Here is a 21,299-nt window from a genome sequence, read left to right as displayed (position 1 = left end):
GATTCTTTACCAGCTGAGCCACCAGCGAAGCCCCCACACCCTCCCTAGCATTTATTATTTGTAAACTTTTTGATAATGATCATTCTAACTTGTGTGAGATGATACCTTATTGTAGTTTTTATTTGCATTTCTCTAATAATGATTGTTGAGCATCTTTCCATGTGCCTTTTGGTCATCTGTATGTCGTCTTTGGATAAATGTCTATTTAGATCTTCTGCCCATTTTTTGATTGGGTTTTTTGTTTTTTGATATTGAGTTGTATGAACTGTTTGTATATTTTGGAGATTAATCCTTTGTGGGTGGCTTTGTTTTGCTTTATTACCTGAAACTCTCTGCCCTTGTGTATCTGTTCAATTAATTATTTGAAAATGAAGTTGGAAAGGGTAGACCAAGGGGAAATAATTATACTTAGGAATTAAACTTTAGTGGATATCCAAGTATATCTCTGATCGCATTAAGTTTTACACAAATGGTATTACTCCAATTTTCCAGAATCAAAGTTTAGTATACAATGGGGGCTCCTAATTCCTTTTTGTTGCATATTCAAATTTAGGGATACTTTGTAGTAATAGGACAATTTGTACAGATTTTCCTAAAATTTATATTTCTATACTGAATAAGCTATGGATTCTTTCCTTGTAAAAGGAGATTGGAAGTATTCTACTATAAAAATGTTAAATAGTAAAAAAATCTCATAACTTACAATGATCAGCTTTAAAGATGTTATTCTGTAAACATTTATTAAGTAGTCTCTGAATAAAGACAACTCAGCTAACTGAAATGGTAATTACCTAGTCAGGGTTTCTGTTGTAGAGTGTCATAATTAGCTTGAATGCAGATCCCTGAGGAGGAATGCGTGTTAGTACCTGCTGTGTGGATGGATGATAAGCATTGTTCAATTTTGCTTTTAAAAGTAAACTGTAGAGGTGGGGTTCATTATTCCATATTGAATGATTTGTATCTATGATGATTTCCATGCATTGACAAGTGGAAATACTTGATAGATTAGCCTGAGAGGCAAGTAGTCACTGTAGTGCTGAGCTGTTAAGCTTCCATTCAGAGCTTATTAGGCTAATTCCCACGGAGAGAGTATGTTTGATAACTTGGCAATTATGTTTCAGAAAACAAACTTTTCAGTTGTATTTTAAAGGCAACTGACTTTGCCCATACTTCCACAGAGGAGTTATTTTCACTTGTTACCCTTTTCATGGGCCTTTTGTTTAGTGAGACTTAGGAAGCTGGTGGCCAGCTTGTGCTTTCAGTTGTCTTTACGTTGTGTTACTTTCCAACTGATGTTCTGGCTTCCATAGAAAACAACCTAGTAATTTCTGGAACATACTAGTCCTACCGTAATGACATCCAAGTTCTGAATGATCTCTACTCTTAATATTAGTTTTCAGTAATCAAAATGAGGGTCCATAGATATACATCTTAGAAATCCTCTGTTTAAAAATACTGAAAACATGCAGAGAACTTCAGACACTTGGAGATATACCACGTGGTGTAATAAATAGAACACAACTAGTTGCTCTGTCCTTGCCTTGATTGTGTTTACTTCCCCCAGACAGAGAAGCCTGGGGGCAAGTAAGCAGGCTTTTGTTCTTGCCCTTTTGTTCAGTTTTATGTTTTTCTTGCCCTTTTGTTCAACTTTGTAGCATGTTTCCCTAAAGAACATACTAGTTTGGTTTTATTTTTTTTTGTTGAGGTATAATTCACACATTCATCAGATTTTTAACTGTTTTACATATATTTTGATGGCATGTTTTTTGCACAGTATGTTGGTAGAAACCTGTTCATGTGACTCTGCAGCTATAATGCGTTCATGATCACTGCTTCACGTGTGGGATCTGAGAGAGTGAACATGGGTGCCTTGGATTCAGATTGTGGCAGTAGAAACTGAAAAGTTGGGCAGATTTGTGATACTTGAAACTGATGTTTTGCTGATGGATTCATTATGAAATGTAAGACAGAGGAAAAAACAATGACCTTCAAGGTTTTTGGTAAGAATGACTAGAAGAATAGATGTGTATATAGATGGGAAAGTGTGTAGAGAAGCCAGTTTGGGGTGTGTGGTATGGGTGAAACCAGAACTTTGATTTTATTGTCCAGATGTATGTTTTGAAACGAACAGATGTTAAATAGCTATTTGGATGTACAAGTCCAGATTTAAAGAGAACTTTCTGGGTTGGATGTATAGATTTTCATGGTCTAGTGTAAGATGGTATTGATACTTGAAGCTACGGGATTGAGGAGGTCACCTATGGAATGAATGTAGCTAGGGGAGTCTGAGGTCTGAGCTCTGGAAGTACTCTCCACTTAGGAGGAGGATTTAAAGATCTAGTATTTCAAGTGTGGAAAGATGAGAGGGTTTCCTTGGTGATAATGGTTTCTGAAAACCAAGTGAACAGACGTCCTCAAGAAGATAAAGAGCAATGTGGAGGCTCATTGTGAGCTTGAAAAATTTATTTTGTGGAGTAGTGGAGATAAAATCCTAATAAAAGTAGACCATAACATGCATGGGAGGAGAGAAAAATTACAGATAAGGTGTAGTATAGTACAGACAATTGTTTGAAACAGTTTTACTTTAAACTGGTGTGGAGAAATTTGATAATAGCTGGCAGATGTATGATCAATGGAAGACTGATTTAATGATGGGAGATGTCACAAATTGCTTGTATTCCAAGCAATTTGTCTAAGCAGTTTGTCTCTAAAAATAGAGACAATTTAATAGAAGAATAAAAATTGAGGCAGGACAGACTATTGTATGAAGACCTGCATGGGAAGGAATGGATGCCAGTAAGTATGTGGAGATGTTGGCCTTTTGATAAGAGGTAGGAAATTTTTTGTAGTTCTTAGCATGTTTTGCACTTACTGACTATATCTAAATATATTATACTTTTGTTAAATATATTCCTAAGTGTTCTTTTTGAAGGTACTGTAAATGAATTACTTTTGGATTGTTCATTGTTAATATTTAGAAATATACTTTTGTGTATTAATCTTGTCCTCCGCATTCTTGCTGAACTAGTTTATTTGTTCTAATACTTTTTTTTAATGGATGCATTAGAATTATCTGTATACAAGATTAAGTCATCTGCAGATGAAGACAGTTTTAGTTTTCTTGGATGCCTGTATTAGATTTTCCTGCATAACTGCCCTGACGAGAACTTCCAGTACTTTTATTGAAAGTGGCAACAGTAGACATCCTTGTTCCTGATGTTGAAAGGAAAACATTGAGTCATCACACCATTAAGTATGATGTCAACTGTGGACGTTTTATAGATGCCCTTGATCAGATGAAGCAAGTTCTTTGCTGTTAGTTTGTTGCATGGGTTTTTTCATGAAAGGAGTGTTGGATATTGTCAGATACTTTTTCTAAGTCTATTGAGTTATTCGTATCTTTTTGTTCTTTATTCTATTAACATGGTGTATTACGTTGATTTTTTTTTTTTTGGTATGTTTATTATTAATTTCTTGGGATAAATCCCACTTGGTCATGGTACACAATACTACTTGTTGCCAAATTTCGTTTGTTATCTTGACTTTTGTGGGTTTTTTTTTTTTTGTATTTTTCTGGGATATTTATCTGTAGTTAGGTTTTTTGGTGATGTCTCTGGTTTTGGTAATACTTGTCATAAATAATGTGTTGGAAAGTGTTCCTCTTTTTTGCCTTTAGGGATAGTGTGAGGAATTGGTGTTTACAGTTTTTTTTTTTTTTTTTAATAAATTTATTTATTTTAGTTGGGGGCTAATTACTTTACAATATTGTAATAGTTTTTGCCATACATTGACATGAATCAGCCATGGGTTTACATGTGTTCCCCTTCCTGGACCCCCCCACCCACCTCCCTCCCCATCCCATCCTTCTGGATCATCCCATTGCCCCGGCCCTGAGCCCTTGTCACATGCATCGAACATGGAATGGTGTTCTGTTTCACATATGATAATGTACATGTTTCAATGCTATTCTCCCAGAACGTCCCACCCTCACCTTCTCCCTCAGAGTCCATAAAATTGTTCCATGCATCTGTGTCTCTTATTCTGTCTCGCATATAGGGTTATCGTTACCATCTTTCAAATTCCATATATATGCATTAGTATACTGTATTGTTGTTTTTCTTTCTGGCTTACTTCACTCTGTATAATGGGCTCCAGTTTCATCCATCTCAGTAGAACCGATTCAAATGTATTTTTTTTAATGGCTGAGTAATATTCCATTGTGTATATGTACCACAGCTTCCTTATCCATTCGTCTGCTGATGGACATCTAGGTTGCTTCCATGTCCTGGCTATTGTAAACAGTGCTGCGATGAACATTGGGGTACACGCGTCTCTTTCAATTCTGGTTTCCTCGGTTTTTTTTCTTTTATTATACATAACCAGTGAAGCCATCTGGGCCTGGGCTTTCTTTGTGGGAAATTAAAAAATGCCTAATTTTATTAAAAGTCTATTCAAATTTTCTATCTTTGAGGTAGTTTTGGTTTTGTCTTTCTGGAACATTGTAATTTTATCTGTAACCTAATGTGTTAAAATACACTTGCAGTTTTCTTCTTATTTCTACAAGGTTAGTGGAAATATCAACACTTGTACTCCTGATACTACTTTTTTGAGTTTTGCAAACCTTTAGCTAAACTAGAAAAAAGTGGTTAAATCTTTTCAAAGAACCAACTTTTGGTTTTGTTTTTTCCTCTCTTTTCCTATTTTCTGCTTTTATGTTCACTATGCCTCCGTTAACTTTAGTCTTTCTCTTTTTCCAATATCTTGAGGTGGAAGGTTAGGTTTTTGATTTTGAAAATGTCTTTTTTCATATGGACAATCCCAGCTGTAAATACTTTAGCTGCATTCTCAGGTTACATTACCTTGTGTATGTTGCTGCTCTCAAAATATCACAGTGACTTCTCTGATTCATTTAGTAGTCTGTTGTTCAGTGGCTGTGTTCTTAATTCCCATATTACTTTTTGGTTCTCTAGAACATTTTTTGACCTATATATACAGCATACTGGATTCAGATATACAACATAATGTTTCAACATTTTTATACATTGAGAAATTACCACAATAAGTCAGTATCATCATACATAGTTACAGAATTTCTTCTGAAGACACTTAACGATCTATTCTTTTAGCAACTTTTGAATATGCATTATAGTATTAACTGTATTACATCCCCATGACCTATTTCGTACCTGAAAGTTTGTACCTTTTGACTTCTTTCACACGTTTTGCCCCCTCCCCGCAACAGCTTGTTCTCTGTATTGATGAGCTATCTTTGTTTTTTGTTTTGGTTAGGTTCCACATAGTGGGATCATATAGTATTTGTCTTTCTGTCTGAATTATTTCACTTAGCATAATGCCCTTGAGTTCTTCATATGTCATTGAAAATGACAGAATTTCATTCTTTTTATGGTTGATTAATATTCCATTGTATGTATTCTACATTTTCTTTATCTTTTCTTTCATGGTGGCCATTTAGGTTTCCATGTCTTGACTATTATAAGTAATGCTACAGTGAACAAAGAAGTGGGTATCTTTGAGTTTGAGTTTTTATTTGCTCCAGATAAATGACCAGATGCCATGATCTTCGTTTTTTGAATGTTGAGTTTTAAGCCAGCTTTTTCACTCTCCTCTTTCACTTTCATCAAGAGTCTCTTTAGTTCCTCTTTACTTTTTGTGATAAAGGTGGTGTCATCTGCACATCTGAGGCTATTGATATTTCTCCCTGCAATCTTGATTCCAGCTTGTGCTTCATCCAGCCCGGCATTTTGCATGATGTACTCTACATATAATTTAAAAAAGCAGGGTAACAATATACAGCTTTGACATACTCCTTTCCTGATTTGGAACCAGTCTGTTGTTCCATGTCCAGTTCTAACTGTTGCTTCTTGACCTGCATACAGATTTCTCAGGAGGCAGGTCAGATGGTCTGGTATTCCCATCTCTTGAAGAATTTTCCACAGTTAGTTGTGATGCATACAGTCAAAGGCTTTGGCATAGTCAATAAAGCAGAAGTAGATGTTTTTCTGGAACTCTCTTGCTTTTTTAATGATCCAGCGGATGTTGGCAATTTGATCTCTGGTTTCTCTGCCCTTTCTAAATCCAGCTTAACCATCTGGAAGTTCACGGTTCACATACTGTTGAAGCCTGGCTTGGAGAATTTTGAGTATTACTTTGCTAGTGGGTGAGATGAGTGCAATTGTGTGGTAGTTTGAACATTCTTTAGCATTGCCTTTCTTTAGGATTGGAATGAAAACTGACCCTTTCTAGTCCTGTGGCCACTGCTGAATTTTCCAAATCTACTGGCATATTGAGTGCAGCACTTTCACAGCATCATCTTTTAGGATTTGAAATAGCTCAGCTGGAATTACATCACCTCCCCTAGTTTTGTTCGTAGTGATGCTTCCTAAGGTCCACTTGACTTCGCATTCCAGGATGTCTGGCTCTAGGTGAGTGATTACACCCTTGTGGTTATCTCGGTCATGAAGATCTTTTTTGTACAGTTCTTCTGTGTATTCTTGCCACTTCTTCTTAATATCTTGTACTTCTATTAGGTCCCTACCATTTCTGCCCTTTATTGAGCCCATCTTTGCATGAAATGTTCCCTTGGTATCTCTAATTTTTTTTGAAGAGATTGCTAGTCTTTCTCATTCTATTATTTTCCTCTGTTTCTTTGCCATTGATCACTGAGGAAGGCTTTCTTAACTCTCCTTGCTATTCTTTGAAACTCTGCATTCACATGGGTATATCTTTACTTCTCTCCTGTGCTTTTCTCTTCTCTTCTTTTCTCAGCTATTTGTAGGGCCTCCTCAGACAACCATTTGGCTGCACTACTGCTTTCTAATTTCACTCTTAAGGTCAGAGAACATATTTAATATGACTCTAATTTTTAAAAATTTATTGTGTCTTTTTTATGGCTTAGTATTTGGTCTGATCTGGAGAATTCTCCATGTACGCTTTAGAAGAACGTAGTCTTGTTGGTGGAGTATTCAATATGTTAGGTATAGTTGGTTTATACTGCTTTTCAAATCTTATTTCCATAATGCCTAGTTGTTCTACTCCTTATTTAAAGTAGGATGTTGATGTCTCCAGTGGTTGGATTATTTATTTCTCCTTTAAGTCCTACCAATTTTTGCTTCATGTACTTGGGGATCTGTTAGATGAATTTTTATATTTTGTTGAATTGCCCTTTCTTTTTTAATTACAAAAGGATTTTATCTCTTTTTTTTCTGATATAGCTACTTCAGCTTTCTTATGGTTACTGTTAGCTCGATATCCTTTTTCATCCTTCTGTATTCAGTGTATTTTGATCTTTGAATCTCAAATTTTTGTTTCCTATACATAGCATACAGTTGGGTTTTTAGTCCAGTTTGACAATATGACTTTAGATTGTTTAATCCACTTAAATTTAATGTTATTGATATTTTTGAGTTTACATTGGCCAGTTTATTTTCTGTTTCTTGTGTGTCTTTCCTCATTACTGCTTTCTTTCATATTAAAAGAATATTTTCTATTGGAACATTAATTTGCTTATTTTTTCATTTCAACTTTTGTTTTCTTAGTGGCTATTCCAGGGCTTATAGTATATAACTTAATATAATCCAGATATATGCTAACTAAAATCTAGAAAGATACAGGAATGTTACCCTTAAATAGCTCTATTCCCTCTTCTGCCTTTTTGTTCTATTTAGCGTTAGACAGATGTATGTATGTTAGAAAACCAATAATCCACTGTTGTTATCACCTCATCTTATTTTACAACAGTTATAGAAGCTGAGAAGAAAGGTGAGCTATATTTATAAGGAATGGCACCACCTGGGAAGCCTAATGTCATATTAACCTTCTTGTTTTCTATTTTCAGTTTTCACTTGTTACTGTGGATTCAAGATACCATTATTTTCTTCCTATAATACACTTTCACTAATCTTTTATGCTATTTTTGTCAAATACATGTTTCAATGTTATAGGTTGATCAGTTACTTATATATTTTATACAGTTTCTTTTTAAACCTCATAAGACAGGAGAAATAGACATTTATACTCTTTTTCTTGTTTTTTTTTTTTAATGGTGGTCTTTTTTTTCATGTGGATTTGAATTACTGTCTACACTTGGCTTTCTTTTAGCTTGAAGTTTGTAGGGTGAATCGGCTAGACATAAAATCTGCTTGTTTGCTCTTGAGACGTTATTTTGATCTGATTTTTGTAAATGCTCATTTTGCTGGACTTTACGTTTAACAGGTTTTTATTTTGAACAGTTATCATATCACCTACCTGCCTTCTGCCTTCCATTGTTTCTGATTAGAATCTGTGTTAATCTTATTGGTGTTCTCTTGTTAATGATAAAACATTTTTCTCTGGTTGCTTTCAACATTTTTTTCTTGTAATTTTAGCTTTTTCATTTTTTACTATGATGTCTCTGGATATAAATTTCTTAGTGTGTATTCTGCTTTAAAAATATATTGAGCTCCTTGAGTGTGGAGATTGTTTTTCTTGGGAAATTTTCAATCATAATTTCTTTGAATATTTTTTCTGCTCCTTTCTTGCCTTTATTCTCCTTCTGGTACTCCTATTACAGAAATGTCTGTAATGATGTCCTGCATATCTTGGTGAATCTGTTCATTTTTCTTTGTATAATCTATTGATCTAACTTTAAATTCAGCTATTCTTCAGTTCAAATCTATTATTGAACCTCTCTAGTGAATTTTTCATTATAGTTAATGTTTAAATCTAAAATTGCTACTCAGTTTTTAAGATATCTATTCTTAATATTGATGATACTAATGGTCATCATACTTTGTTTACACATAGTATCCTTTTTTTCTTTGAACATGTTTGTAATACCTGCCTAAGTGTGATATCTGGTCCTCTCACAGGGTGTTTCTGTTCCTTTTTTTTTTTTTCCTTTGTATAGATTCACCTTCCTGCTTGGATGCATGTCTTTCCATTTTTTGTTGTTAAAAAATGCATATTTTAGAAAATGTATTTTGTTTATCCCTGTAGGGCTTATTTTCTTGGCTACTAAAATAAACCGGAAAAGTCACAGTCTTGTTCCTGTACAGGGCAAAACCTCTGAAGTCAATTCACAGAGGGTGGAGTTCTAGATGTGTGTTTAGTCATTAGGGAATGACAATGGTTTTAGCAGTCTTATCTCTCTGTTATACTGTCTGCCTCTGACACCCAACTGATAAGCTCCATTCATTGTCTGCTAACGGTTGTTTTGCTTTGGACCAATGCCCAGTACATAGAGTACCCTACGGTTTCATCCAATTAAATTCTGGCCCCTTGGCAGGGGTAGTTTGTGAAGCCAGTATTTGAGGTTTGCTCTGACTCTGGGGATTGGTAGAAGGTTCTTGTTAGCTGTCTCTTGTTCTGGTTGTCTCTGATAAACTAGCTTGCCTATGGTTCAGCTTTTTGCTCTCATGAAGCGATCACCTTTCTCTTAATTGCTTACCATGCTGATCTCTGTTTGAGAGTGTACTTATTCTTAAACTTTCTCACACTCACTTCCAATTAAGTGAATCCCCTTGGGGAGAGCTTCATAGTCGTCTGTTATTAGAGCTTGTTTTTCTCCCTGTGAAAAGTCACCATGCCTGTGTTTTGGGGCTATCAGTACGCATGCTGTTTGAGCGTACACCACTTCTTCATGAGTAAGGTGCTGCCTGGAGGCAATAGACTCCTCTTCTTTTTGCTTCTTCCAGCATAGAACCTTTGCCCTCTGTGTGAACTGGGCCAAGGGTGATGAGGGCCCCAGTGTTCTCTGCCTACCATGCGAGGGGTAGGTCTTCACTCTGTGGGTGGAAGCTGTGTGGGAGAAGGACTCTCTTACCACCTCTTGGCCACACTTGTCTGTAATTGAGCCTTTGTGTCTTGGAATTGAGTGGGCTGGGAAATGCTACACTCTGCCCCTCCCACTGGGAGCTAGGGGTGCAGGGAGGCCTATCTTCTTGGCCACACCTACTCTGAGTGGAACTCGAGTCACACTGAGCTGGGTGTTGTGGAATGAAGGAAAAAACGAATGATGGTTCTAGTACCACAGGCTTTATTCTTTCCAAGATTTAAGAGAGATTCTTAAATGTTAATTTGTTGAATACCCTTAGGACAATTTTCAAAGACTTCGAATGGTTGTTTTTGAAAAATGCTTTTCTTTATTTACAGTTGTTTTGCTGGGAAGAGACTCTGTACAACTCTTTGTGACATTTTGTGTATCTCATGTTCTTTTAATGTTATGTCATAGTCTGGCATAGAGTGAACTATAAGTAGTTGAAATAGAACTGTGTGTTTTTCCTTAAAAAGCACTATGTACACGTGTGCATTCCTTTCCTGTCTTGTCTTCTAAAACCTCTGCTGATAGGTGTTAGCTTGACAAGTTGGGTTTGCTGTTTTTTTAAAAAAATTTGTTGGAATATAGTTGATTTATAATGTTGTGTTAGTTTCAAGTGTACAGCAAAGTGAATCAGACCATATATATATCTGTATATCTATATATCTATGTTTCTTCACTCTGTTTTAGTTTCTTTTCCCATAGAAGTCATTACACAGTACTGGATAGAGTTCCCTGTGCTGTATTCCCTGTCCTTATTAGTTATCTATTTTATATAGTGTGTATATGTTAATCCCAGCTTCCTAATTTATCCCTCACCCCCACCTTACTTCCTTGTAACTGTAAGTTTGTTTTCTACATCTGTAACTCTATTTATCTCTATTTCTGCAGATAAATTCATTTGTACCCTTTTTTTAGATTCCACATATAAGTGATATCATGTAATGTTTTTCTCTGACTTTACTCAGTATGACCCTCTGTAGGTCCATCCATGTTGCTGCAAATGGCATTCTTTCTTTTTTTATGGCTGAGTAATACTCCATTGTATATATGTTCCACATCTTCTTTATCTAGTCCTCTGTTGATGGACATTTTGGTTGCTTCTATGTCCTGGCTGTTGTGAATAGTGCTTCAGTGGACATTGGAGTGCATGTATCTTTTTGAATTATAGTTTTCTCTGAATATATGCTAAGAAGTGGGATTGCTGGATCAGCTAATCTATGACAAAGGAGGCAGGAATATGTGCTGGAGAAAATACAGTGTCTTTGATGAGTGGTGCTGGGAAAACTGGACAGCCACGTGTAAAAGAATGAAATTAGAACACTCACTAACACCATACACAAAAATAAACTCAAAATGAATTAAAGGCTGGATGCTATATAACTTTTAGAGAAAAACAATAGGCAGAACACTCTGACATAAATCACAGCAAGATCTTTTTGCTTCCACCTCCTAGAGTAATAAAAATAAAACCAAAAATAAATGGGACCTAATGAAACTTAAAAGCTTTTTATGCAACAAAGGAAATCATAAACAAAATGAAAAGACAGCCCTCAGAATAGGAGAAAATATTTGCAAGTGAAGCAACTGACAAGGGATTGATCTCTAGAATACACAAATAGCTCACGTAGCTCAATATTTTAAAAAAAAAAGATTTCTCCAGAGAAGATACACAGATGGCTAAAAAGCTCATCTTTTCAAGATGCTCAACATCACTAATTATTAAAGCAGTGCAAATCAAAACTTCAATGAGGTATATCACCTCTGGTCAGGATGGCCATCATCAAAACGTCTACACATTGTGAATGCTGGAGAGGGTGTGGAGAGAAGGTAGCCCTCCTACACTGCTAGTGGTAATGTAACCTGGTACAGCCACTATGGAGAACTGCATGAAAGATCCTTAAAAAGCTAAAAATAGAGCTACCAAATGGGCTTGCTCTTTACCTGTCTTTCATCCACTTGGACATAATCACTCCCTATCAGCCCTGGCTCTCTCTTCACTTTTGCTTTTATGCCTAGGCTTCAAATCTCTGCTTGAGTCATTGGAAATGGCGACACAGTTTGTACACTGTCTGCTTGGCTCACACATTAGCTTTGATTTTCAGCCAATCCCTTAGCTTTTGTAAACTAGTTTGTGGACAGTCTATCTTTCTCAGATGTGGTCTCCTGGAGACCAAATTCTTCTTAGGTATTAATGTTATATGCTGCATTTATATGAAAGATAAGACATTTTACAGTTAATATAAGACAGTTGGGTTAATTATCCTAACTGGGAACTTCATTTTAAGGCTACTTCACCAAGGTAGCTGTATGGTATTGACCTTCAAGACTATATTACAGTGTAACTTTATTAAAGGTAAAGGGAAAAACTGTCAGATAAGGTGTCTTTTTAAAATTTAGATGCATCTATTAATGAGAGCTTTCATCAGAGCAGTTTGAAATCAGTGGACATTTTGCTTCGGGGAGCTTCACATGAATGCTGTGTTTGAAGGGAGCTGTTTTTCACAGGAATTAGAGCAAGACAGAAATTCATTGTCATTTGGGTCGTGGCAGAGCTTATTTTGGAGATCTTAGGGAATGTGTTTTTTCCTTAATGATCCAATGTGTAAATTAAATACTTGAAGGCACATTAACAAGTAAATATTCATGTGTAACCATTTCATTCCTGGAGGATAGTCACTTTCTGCCTCCCATCTTCAGGGAGTGTCCAATTTTATCTGAACATCCTTTTTTAGTATTTGACTTCAATAGCCTGTGATGAAAAGGATTTTGGACCCATGAAAAATTATTTATATATCTTACTGTATAGAACTGTAGTGGTTTGAGATTGGTGGGGTTTTTTTGGCTGCACTGGGTCTTCATGCTGTGCATTGTCTTTGTCTAGATGTGGCAGGCAGGGCTATTCTTGAGTTGCTGTACACGGGCTTCTCATTGTAGTGGCTTCTCTTGTTGTGGAGCATGGGTTCTAGGGCACACGGGCTTCAGTAGTTGTAGCTTGCCGGCTCAGTAGTTATGGCTCCAGGGCTCTAGAGCATGGACTTAACAGTGGCGCACAGGCTTTGTTGCTCTGCAACTTGTGGAATCTTCCTGGATCAGGGATCAAACTCATGTCTCCTGCATTGGTAGATTCTTATCCACTGCATCACCGGGAAGTACTGAGACTGGTTTTTGATTGTAAATAATTTGATTTATAAGCCAAAATAAAGACTTGTTTGAATATTTTTTTGAGGTAGCTTGTTGAAGGTATAATATCCATTTCAGACAGATCCAGAGTTCAGAATTTAACTTTTAGATATTTTTTAGGTGACGTAAATGTGTCATTTGCATCTCTGTTTGTTCTTTAGGCCTCAGGAGCAATCCGACCTCTTGTATCTACTGTCATCAGTCCGTCTGCAGACAGCTGCTTAGACCACTCGCTGGAACGTGCCAGATACAGGGCAAGTGAAATGCCACAGGCCTTTCTATTTGATGTGATCTATGAAGCATATCAGCAGGTAAGAATCTTGGCTTTTTGAAAATCTGCCACATTGGGCATCTTTAAGAACCACTCCCATATGTGGAGATTAGCTAGAAGAACTCATGGTGCTGTAGAGTGAACTCAAGGCTCAGATTAATTAGAGTGAAGTTGGATCGTGTGAGAAAAAGACCCAGACAGAGTCTGGAGGAGTCCATGTGAAATCTTCCTCGTGATCTGCCCCCTTCAGGGTAACACAAAACACACCGTCCTTCCAGCAATGACAAGGCAGCAGCATGGGTGTGATGGTTCTTTCCAGGGAAGCTCATTAGAGACTTGGTGTCTTAAGGCATTGGGTTGGTCATGTATATGCTTCTGCCTTACACATAAATTTCGGATCCCCAGGAGGAAAGCAGGTGTTCAGTGTAAACCAAATTGTTTACATGGACATCTAGGCACAGTGAACCACTCTTATCAGTTAACTAGTCTCTGGAAGCACGCCAAGAAACAAACTCCCTGACGCTGGCCGAGGGCCTGCCTGGTGAGTGGGTCTTTGAAAGTTAAGCAGTCTCAGCCATATTGTAGTAAACAATCTGCATAGCTGTAGAGACATGGTGTTAAAATTTTAAAGGTAAGTGATTTCAAAATACCAAATCATTGATGTTTAGGTTATACTGAATTATCTTTGTTTTCATGTTTTGGAAACATTTTTGTACCTGTAAATTTTACTGCTATTCATTTCTGTGTTTATTCATTAAACAGTTATTAAATATCAGGTATTATGCTTGACAGAAACTTTCCGATGAAATAGGATCATTGCAACAACTAAAGCAGTGCTTGGCTGATGTTAAACAATCAGTAAATAGAGATGGATGGACTTTAGAGATATATGAGATAATAGTAACATAAATATTGACATTTTATAATAAAAGAATACCACAATTTGGATAGTTGTTGTTGTTTAGTTGCTAAGTCATGTCCAACTCTTCTGGAACCCCATGGACTATAGTCTGCCAGGCTCCCCTGTCCATGGAATTTTCTAGGCAAGAATACTGAAGTGGGTTGCCATTTCCTTCTCCAGGAGATCTTCTCAACTCAGGGATTAAACTCATGTCTCCTGCCTTGGCAGGAGGGTTCTTTACCACTGAGCCACCAGGAAAGCTCACATTTTGGATAAAAAGTAGTTAATGACATAATGAATCAATCTTGATTATCAGTTACTGTTTTAAATATTGAATTCTCAGTAAATGAGAACCTGTTTTCATGGTATGACTAGTTGACCATGGTCTGTTTTCTGCTATACAGAAATTTACCTGCATTTGGTCATTAATCAAATGTTACCCTGTTAAAAATCCTAAAAAGCCTAAATCTTGCTGAGCTAGACATCTGCTTAATATTTCTAATATTTTTTAAGATTAATGAAAGAATTTATTCATCTTTATGTGAGCATTCACTTTAAGAAAAGTAAATGTTAGCTCTATTTTAGAAAATTTAATACAATCCTATGATCCTCATATTAGAGTAGTATGTTTCAACAACTTTTGGTAGAGAATTAAGCCCTAAAGCACTGAGGTACTGATTCTCAAATTATGGTTACCAGACCAGCAACCTAAGCATGTTTTAGATCTTGTTAAAATACAAATTCTGGGCCTTCACCTCAGACCTACTTAGTTAGAAACTCTGGGAATGGAAACACCTATTTGTGTTTTAACAAACAAGCTTGCCGTGTGATCCTGATTAACCCTGAATTTTGGGAACCAAAATTTGCCACATACAGCCCTAAGGTATTCATTGTATGTGGTAAAGTCTCTTCTCTTGCATTCTTGGGAGAGTTGAGAATGAAGTCACACAAAACCGACTCTTCTATGGTTCAGATGAGGAATGCTTACAGCATTTTGGAGGTTTTGATGCAAGTTCTTATGAAAATCATTTTTGATCATAAAGTCATTCATAAGGAAGTTTGTATAAAATATTTCTCTCTTAGCTATACTATTTGTGTATATATGTGTTTTGGTTTTAACAAGTAGAGATGAGTAAAACAGGACAGAGTTCCAGGGGTGGGAAGTCATTTTCTATAGATTGGTCAGAGGTACCGTGTGAAAAGGTAAAATTTAAGCCAGCATTGGGGAGTAAGTGAGGAGATAAGTCATGCAGGTAACTGAGAGCATTATTTTAGGTACAGAATGCAGAATCTAAAAAGGTGGAGTGAGGCTAGAGAAGAATGACATCATGGAGGGAAGTAGGAGATGTGGTTAGGGAGGCCCTGTGTGTGGTATCTTGTAGGGTCTTAAAGGCAATGATATGGGCTTTAGGTTTTACTTGAAATGAAAAGGGAACTTTAGGTGGTGCTGTGTGAAGTCCCACTTCTATGGGGCCACCCTGTCCTTTGTGGGGATGGTACCTTACAGAAGGTAAGGGAAGAAGTAAGCTATTGTGATGATCAAGGCAAAGATGATGACAATTAGGGCAATTTGTGTAACATAGTATTTGGTGTGAGGTGTTTGTGTTCTGAAGAGATTTAGAGGTAAAATGAGGATAGGCCATTTGGTCAGGGATCAGGTATCAGAATGGAAAGACCAATGGTTCCAAGGCTTTGCTCTGAATAACCAGAACACAGTGGCCCTTTATTGAGATAGGAAATGCTAGGGAAGAGAGTTTTGTATGATTAGATCAAAAGTTTGCTTCTGTTGTACTAAGTTTGAGATTTCTTGTAGACTTTGTAAAAAATATGACGGAGATAGTTGAATATATGAAACTGTAATTCTGTGGAAAGGTCCAGATAAAGATAGACACTTGACTTCCTGTAGAGCTCAGGGAACCCTATTAAGTGCTCTGTGGTGACCTAAGTGGGAAATAAATCCAAAACAGAGGCGATATATGAATATAGCTGACTCACTTTGCTGTACAGTAGAAACCAACACATTGTAAAGCAACTAGACTCCAGTGAAAAATTAATAAAAAGAGAAGAGCTAATGCCGATCCTTCTAAAACTCAAGAAGTTGCAGAGGAAGGAACACTTTCAATCTCACTCTACGAGGCCATCATCACCCTGATACCAAAACCAGACAAAGACAACACAAAGAATACTACAGGCCAGTATCACTGATAAACATAGATGCAAAAATCCTCAACAAAATTTTGCAAACAGAATTCAGGAACACATCAAGCTCATACACCATGATCAAATTGGGTTTATTCCAGGGATGCAAGGATTCTTCAATATGTGCAAATCAATCAATGTGATCTACCATATTAACAAATTGAAAGATAAAAACCATATGATCATCTCAATAGATGCAGAAAAAGCCTTTGACAAAATTCAGCACCCATTTATGATTAAATGGGCCTAGAAGGAACCTACCTGAACATAGTAAAGGCCATATATGATAAGCCTACAGCAAACATTATTCTCAATGGTGAAAAACTGAAAGCATTCCCCCTAAGATCAGGAACAAGACAAGGGTGTCCACTCTGGCCACTATTATTCAACATAGTTCTGGAAGTCCTAGCTATAGCAATCAGAGAAGAAAAAGAAATAAAAGGAATCCAGATTGGAAAAGAAGAAGTAAAGCTCTCACTGTTTGCAGATGACATGATACTGTACATAGAAAACCCTAAAGATAGTATCAGAAATTTACTAGAGCTAATCAACGAATATAGCAAAGTTGCAGGATACAAAATCAATACACAGAAATCACTTGCAGTTCTATATACTAACAATGAAAAATCAGAAAGAGAAATTAAGAAATCAATCCCTTTCACCATTACAACTAAAAGAATTAAATATCTAGGAATAAACTTACCTAAGGAGACGAACTCTACACAGAAAATTATAAGACACTAATGAAAGAAACCAAAGACAACATAAACAGGTGGAGAGATATTCCATGTTCCTGGGTAGGAAGAATCAATATTGTGAAAATGGATATACTGCCAAACTCAATCTACAGATTCAGTGTGATCCCTATCAAATTACCAATGATATTTTTCATAGAACTAGAACAAAAAATTTCATAATTCAGATGGAAACACAAAAGACCACGAATAACCAAAGCAGTCTTGAGAAAGAAGAATGGAGCTGGAAGAATCAACCTTCCTGACTTCAGATTATACTACAAAGTTACAGTCATCAAGACAGTATGATACTGGCAGAAAAACAGAAATATGAAACAAGATGGAAAGCCCAGAAATAATCCCATGCACCCATGGGTGCCTTATTTTTGACAAAGGAGGCAAGAATATACAATGGGGCAAAGACAGCCTCTTCAATAAATGGTGCTGGGAAAATTGGACAGCTACATGTAAAAGAATGAAATTAGAACACTTCCTAACACCATACACAAAGATAAACTCAAAATGAATTAAAGACCTACATGTAAGCCCAGAAATGGTAAAACTCTTAGAGGAAAACATAGGCAGAACACCTGATGACATAAAGCAAAGCAAAATCCTCTATGACCCACCTTCTAGAGTAACAAAAATAATAAAAGTAAACAAGTGGGACCTGATTAAACTTAAAAGCTTTTGCACAGCAAAGGAAACTATAAGCAAGGTGAAAATACAACCCTTAGAATGGGAGAAAATAATAGTAAATGAGACAACTGACAAAGGATTAATTTCCAAAATATATAAGCAGCTCTTACAACTCAATGCCAGAAAAACAAACAACCCAATCAAAGAGTGGGAAAAAGACCTAAACCAGACATTTCTCCAAAGAGGACATGCAGATGGCTAACAAACACATGAAAAGATGCTCAACATCCCTTATTTTTAGAGAAATGCTCTGAGATATCACCTCACATTGGTCAGATGGCCATCATCAAAAAGTCTACAAACAATAAATGCTGGAGAGGGTGTGAAGAAAAGGAATGCTTTTGCACTGTTGGTGGGAATGTAAATTGATACAGCCACTATGGAAGATAGTATGGAGATTCTTTAAAAAACTAGGAATAAAGCCACCATATGACCTGGCAATCCCACTCCTAGGCATATACCCTGAGGAAACCAAAATTGAAAAAGACACCTGTATCCCGTTGTTCACTGCAGCACTATTTGCAATAGCTAGAGCATGGAAGCAACCTAGATGTCCATTGACAGTTGAATGGACAAAGGAGTTGTAGTACATATACACAATGGAATATTACTCAGGCATAAAAAGGAGTGCCTTTGAGTCAGTTCTAATGAGGTAGATGAACCTAGAACCTATTATACAGAGTGAAGTAAGTCAGAAGGAGAAAGACAAATATTGTATTCTAGCACATATATATGGAATCTAGAAAAATGGTACTGAAGAATTTATTTACAGGGCAGCAATGGAGAAACAGAATAGGCTTGTGGACATGGGGAGAGGGGAGGAGAAGGTGAGATGAATGGAAAGAGTAACATGGAAACTTACATTACCATATGTAAAATAAATAGACAATGGGAATTTGCTGTATGGCTGAGGAAACTCAAACAGGGGCTCTGTATCAACCTAGAGGGGTGGGATGGGGAGGGAGATGGGAGGGAGGTTCAAAAGGGAGGGGATATATGTATACCTGTGGCTGATTCAGGTTCAAAAGGGAGGGGATATATGTATACCTGTGGCTGATTCATGTTGAGGTTTGACAGAAAACAACAAAATTCTGTAAAGCAATTATCCTTCAATAAAAAAATAAATTAAAAAAAAAAGATAGGCACTTGACAGTTGTCATCTTTCAGACATTTAATGCTGTGGCATTGACTGAGATAACTAGAAAAACCAGTAGAGAGAAAATAGGAGGGGCAAAAGGTAAATCCTAGGGCAGTCGAAGATTTTGAGTTTGGAAAGATGTATTAGTTTCCTGTTACTGTTGAAACAAGTTACCACATTCTCAGAGAATTGAAAAAAGAACTTTAAAATTCTGGAGATCAGAAATCTAAAATCAAGGTGATAGGGCTGTGTTTCTTGACACTGCAGTGGAGACTATTTGCTTGAAATTTCTAGTTTCTAGAGGCCACTTCCATTCTTGGCTCCTGGCCTGTCCTTCATACCACTCCAAACTCTTCCTTTCAGTGTTACTGCCTTCAGTGTCCTGCCTTCCTCTGAGAAGAATTCTAGTGATTATATCAGGCCCACCTAGATAATCCAGGATAATCTTCCCATCTCAAAGTTTCTGATGTTATCTTCAGAGTCCCTTTACCATATTAATGGGCATACTCAGATTCTGGGAATTAGGAAATTGGGAAGGACATTTTTCAGGAGAGGAGTGGCCACAGAGTAAGAGGGTAATGTCCCAGGAGCCTAGTGAAGAAAGGAGTTCAAGAATGATTCAGTGCTTCATAATGGTTTAAAAAGAAGAAAGGATTGAGAGCTGACCATGAGCCTTACTAATGTGAGATAAGTGGTGTTTGAAGGGCAGTAGTAGCAACAGAAGCCTGGGTGCAATTGATTGGCTAGAGAATAGGAAGGCTGCTCTTTATAGGGACTTCCATGCATATGGAGGAGACAAATAGGGATAACCTAAGGGGGTTATAAACTAAGAATCTTTTTTATTAAGGTGGATGACATAGCATATTGATTGTTGTTATTGTTATTCTGTCAGTAAGTCATGTCTGACTCTTTGTGGCCCCATGGACTGCAGCATGCCAGGCTTCTGTAGTCCTTCACTATCCCCGGAGTTTGCTTAAACCCATGTCCATTGAGTCGGTGCTGCCATACAACCATCTCATCCTCTGTTGCCCCTTTCTCCTCCTGCCCTCAATTTTTCCTAGCATCAGAGTCTTTTCCAGTGAATTGGGCTCTTCACATCAGGTGGCTGAAGTACTGGAGCTTCAGCATCAGTGGTTCCAATGAATATTCAGGGTTGATCTCCTTTAGAACTGACTGGTTTGATCTCCTTGCAGTCCAAGGGACTCTCAAGAGTCTTATCCAGCACCATCAGTTCTTCAACGATTAGCTGCCTTTATGATCCAAATCTCACATTTGTATATGACTACTGGAAAAACCATAGCATTGACTATGGCAAACCATTGGCAAAACCAAACCAAACCATTGGCAAAATGATGTCTCTGCTTTTTGATATACTGTCTAGGTTTGCCACCTTTTCTTCCAAGGAGCAAACATTTTATTTCTAGGTTACAGTCACCATCCACAGTGATTTTTGAGCCCAAGAAAATAAAATCTGTTACTTTTTTCCCCGACTATTTGCCATGAGGTGATGGGATCGGATGCTGTGATCTTAATTTTCTAAGTGTTGAGTTACATGCCACCTTTTTCACTCTCCTCTTTCACCCTCATCAAGAGGCTCCTTAGTTCCTCTTCACTTTCTGACATTGGAGTGATATCATCTCCTTATATGAGGTTGTTGATATTTCTCCTGGCAATCTTGATTCTAGCTTGTTCATCCAGCCTGACATTTTGCATGATGTACTCTGTATGTAAGGTAAGTAAACAAGGTGACTATAAACAGCCTTGACATACTCCTTTCCTAATTTTGAATCACTCACGTGTTCCATGTAAGGTTCTAACTGTTGCTTCTTGACCTACATTCAGGTGTCTCAGGAGACAGGTAAAGTGGTCTGGTATTCCCATCTCTTTAAGAATTTTCCACAGTTTATTGTAATCCACTCAATCAAAGGCTTTAGCTTAGTCAGTGAAACAGGTGGTAGTTTTTCTGGAATTCCCTTGCTTTTTCTATGATCCAGTAGATGTTGGTAATTTGATCTCTGGTTCCTCTGCCTTTTCTAAATCCAGCTTGACCATCTGGAAGTTCACGGTTCTCGTACTGTAGAAGCCTGGCTTGAAGAATTTTGAGCATTACCTTGCTAGCTTGTGAAATGAGCACAATTGTACAGTAGTTTGAACATTCTTTGGCATTGCCCTTCTTTGGGATTGGAATGAAAACTGACCTTTTCCAGTCCTGTGACTACTGCTGAGTTTTCCAAATTTGCTGACATATTGAGTGCAGCACCTTAACAGCATAATCTTTTAGGATTTGAAATAGCTCAACTGGAATTTCATCACCTCCACTAGCCTTGTTTGTTATAATGCTTCCTAAGTCCCATTTTACT

At 37.0% G+C, this 21,299-nt stretch overlaps 1 protein-coding gene across 12 annotated transcripts in view; it reads left to right on the top strand.

Moving 5' to 3' along the window:
* CRPPA (CDP-L-ribitol pyrophosphorylase A) overlaps window positions 1-21,299 on the top strand; it is a 417,735-nt gene that overhangs the window by 31,831 nt on the left and 364,605 nt on the right. For 11 of the 12 annotated variants that reach the window (XR_014067823.1, XR_014067824.1, XR_014067826.1 and 8 more), the window contains exon 3: window positions 13,159-13,308. The exons of the other annotated variant lie outside the window; for it this stretch is intronic. Coding sequence is in view for 5 of the 11 variants with exons in the window: in XM_081537647.1 (XP_081393773.1) it covers window positions 13,159-13,308 (150 nt within the window). In the remaining 6 variants the exon portion in view is untranslated. The remainder of the gene's footprint in view (window positions 1-13,158; window positions 13,309-21,299) is intronic. 12 annotated transcript variants of the gene reach the window in all.

Source organism: Giraffa tippelskirchi, chromosome 10, assembly GCF_054371585.1.
Source record: "Giraffa tippelskirchi isolate mGirTip1 chromosome 10, T2T-mGirTip1v1.2.pri, whole genome shotgun sequence".
In the NCBI taxonomy this organism is placed as follows: Eukaryota; Metazoa; Chordata; class Mammalia; order Artiodactyla; family Giraffidae; genus Giraffa; species Giraffa tippelskirchi.
Note: the sequence above shows the minus strand (reverse complement) of the source record. Positions and strands in the feature narration are given on the sequence as shown.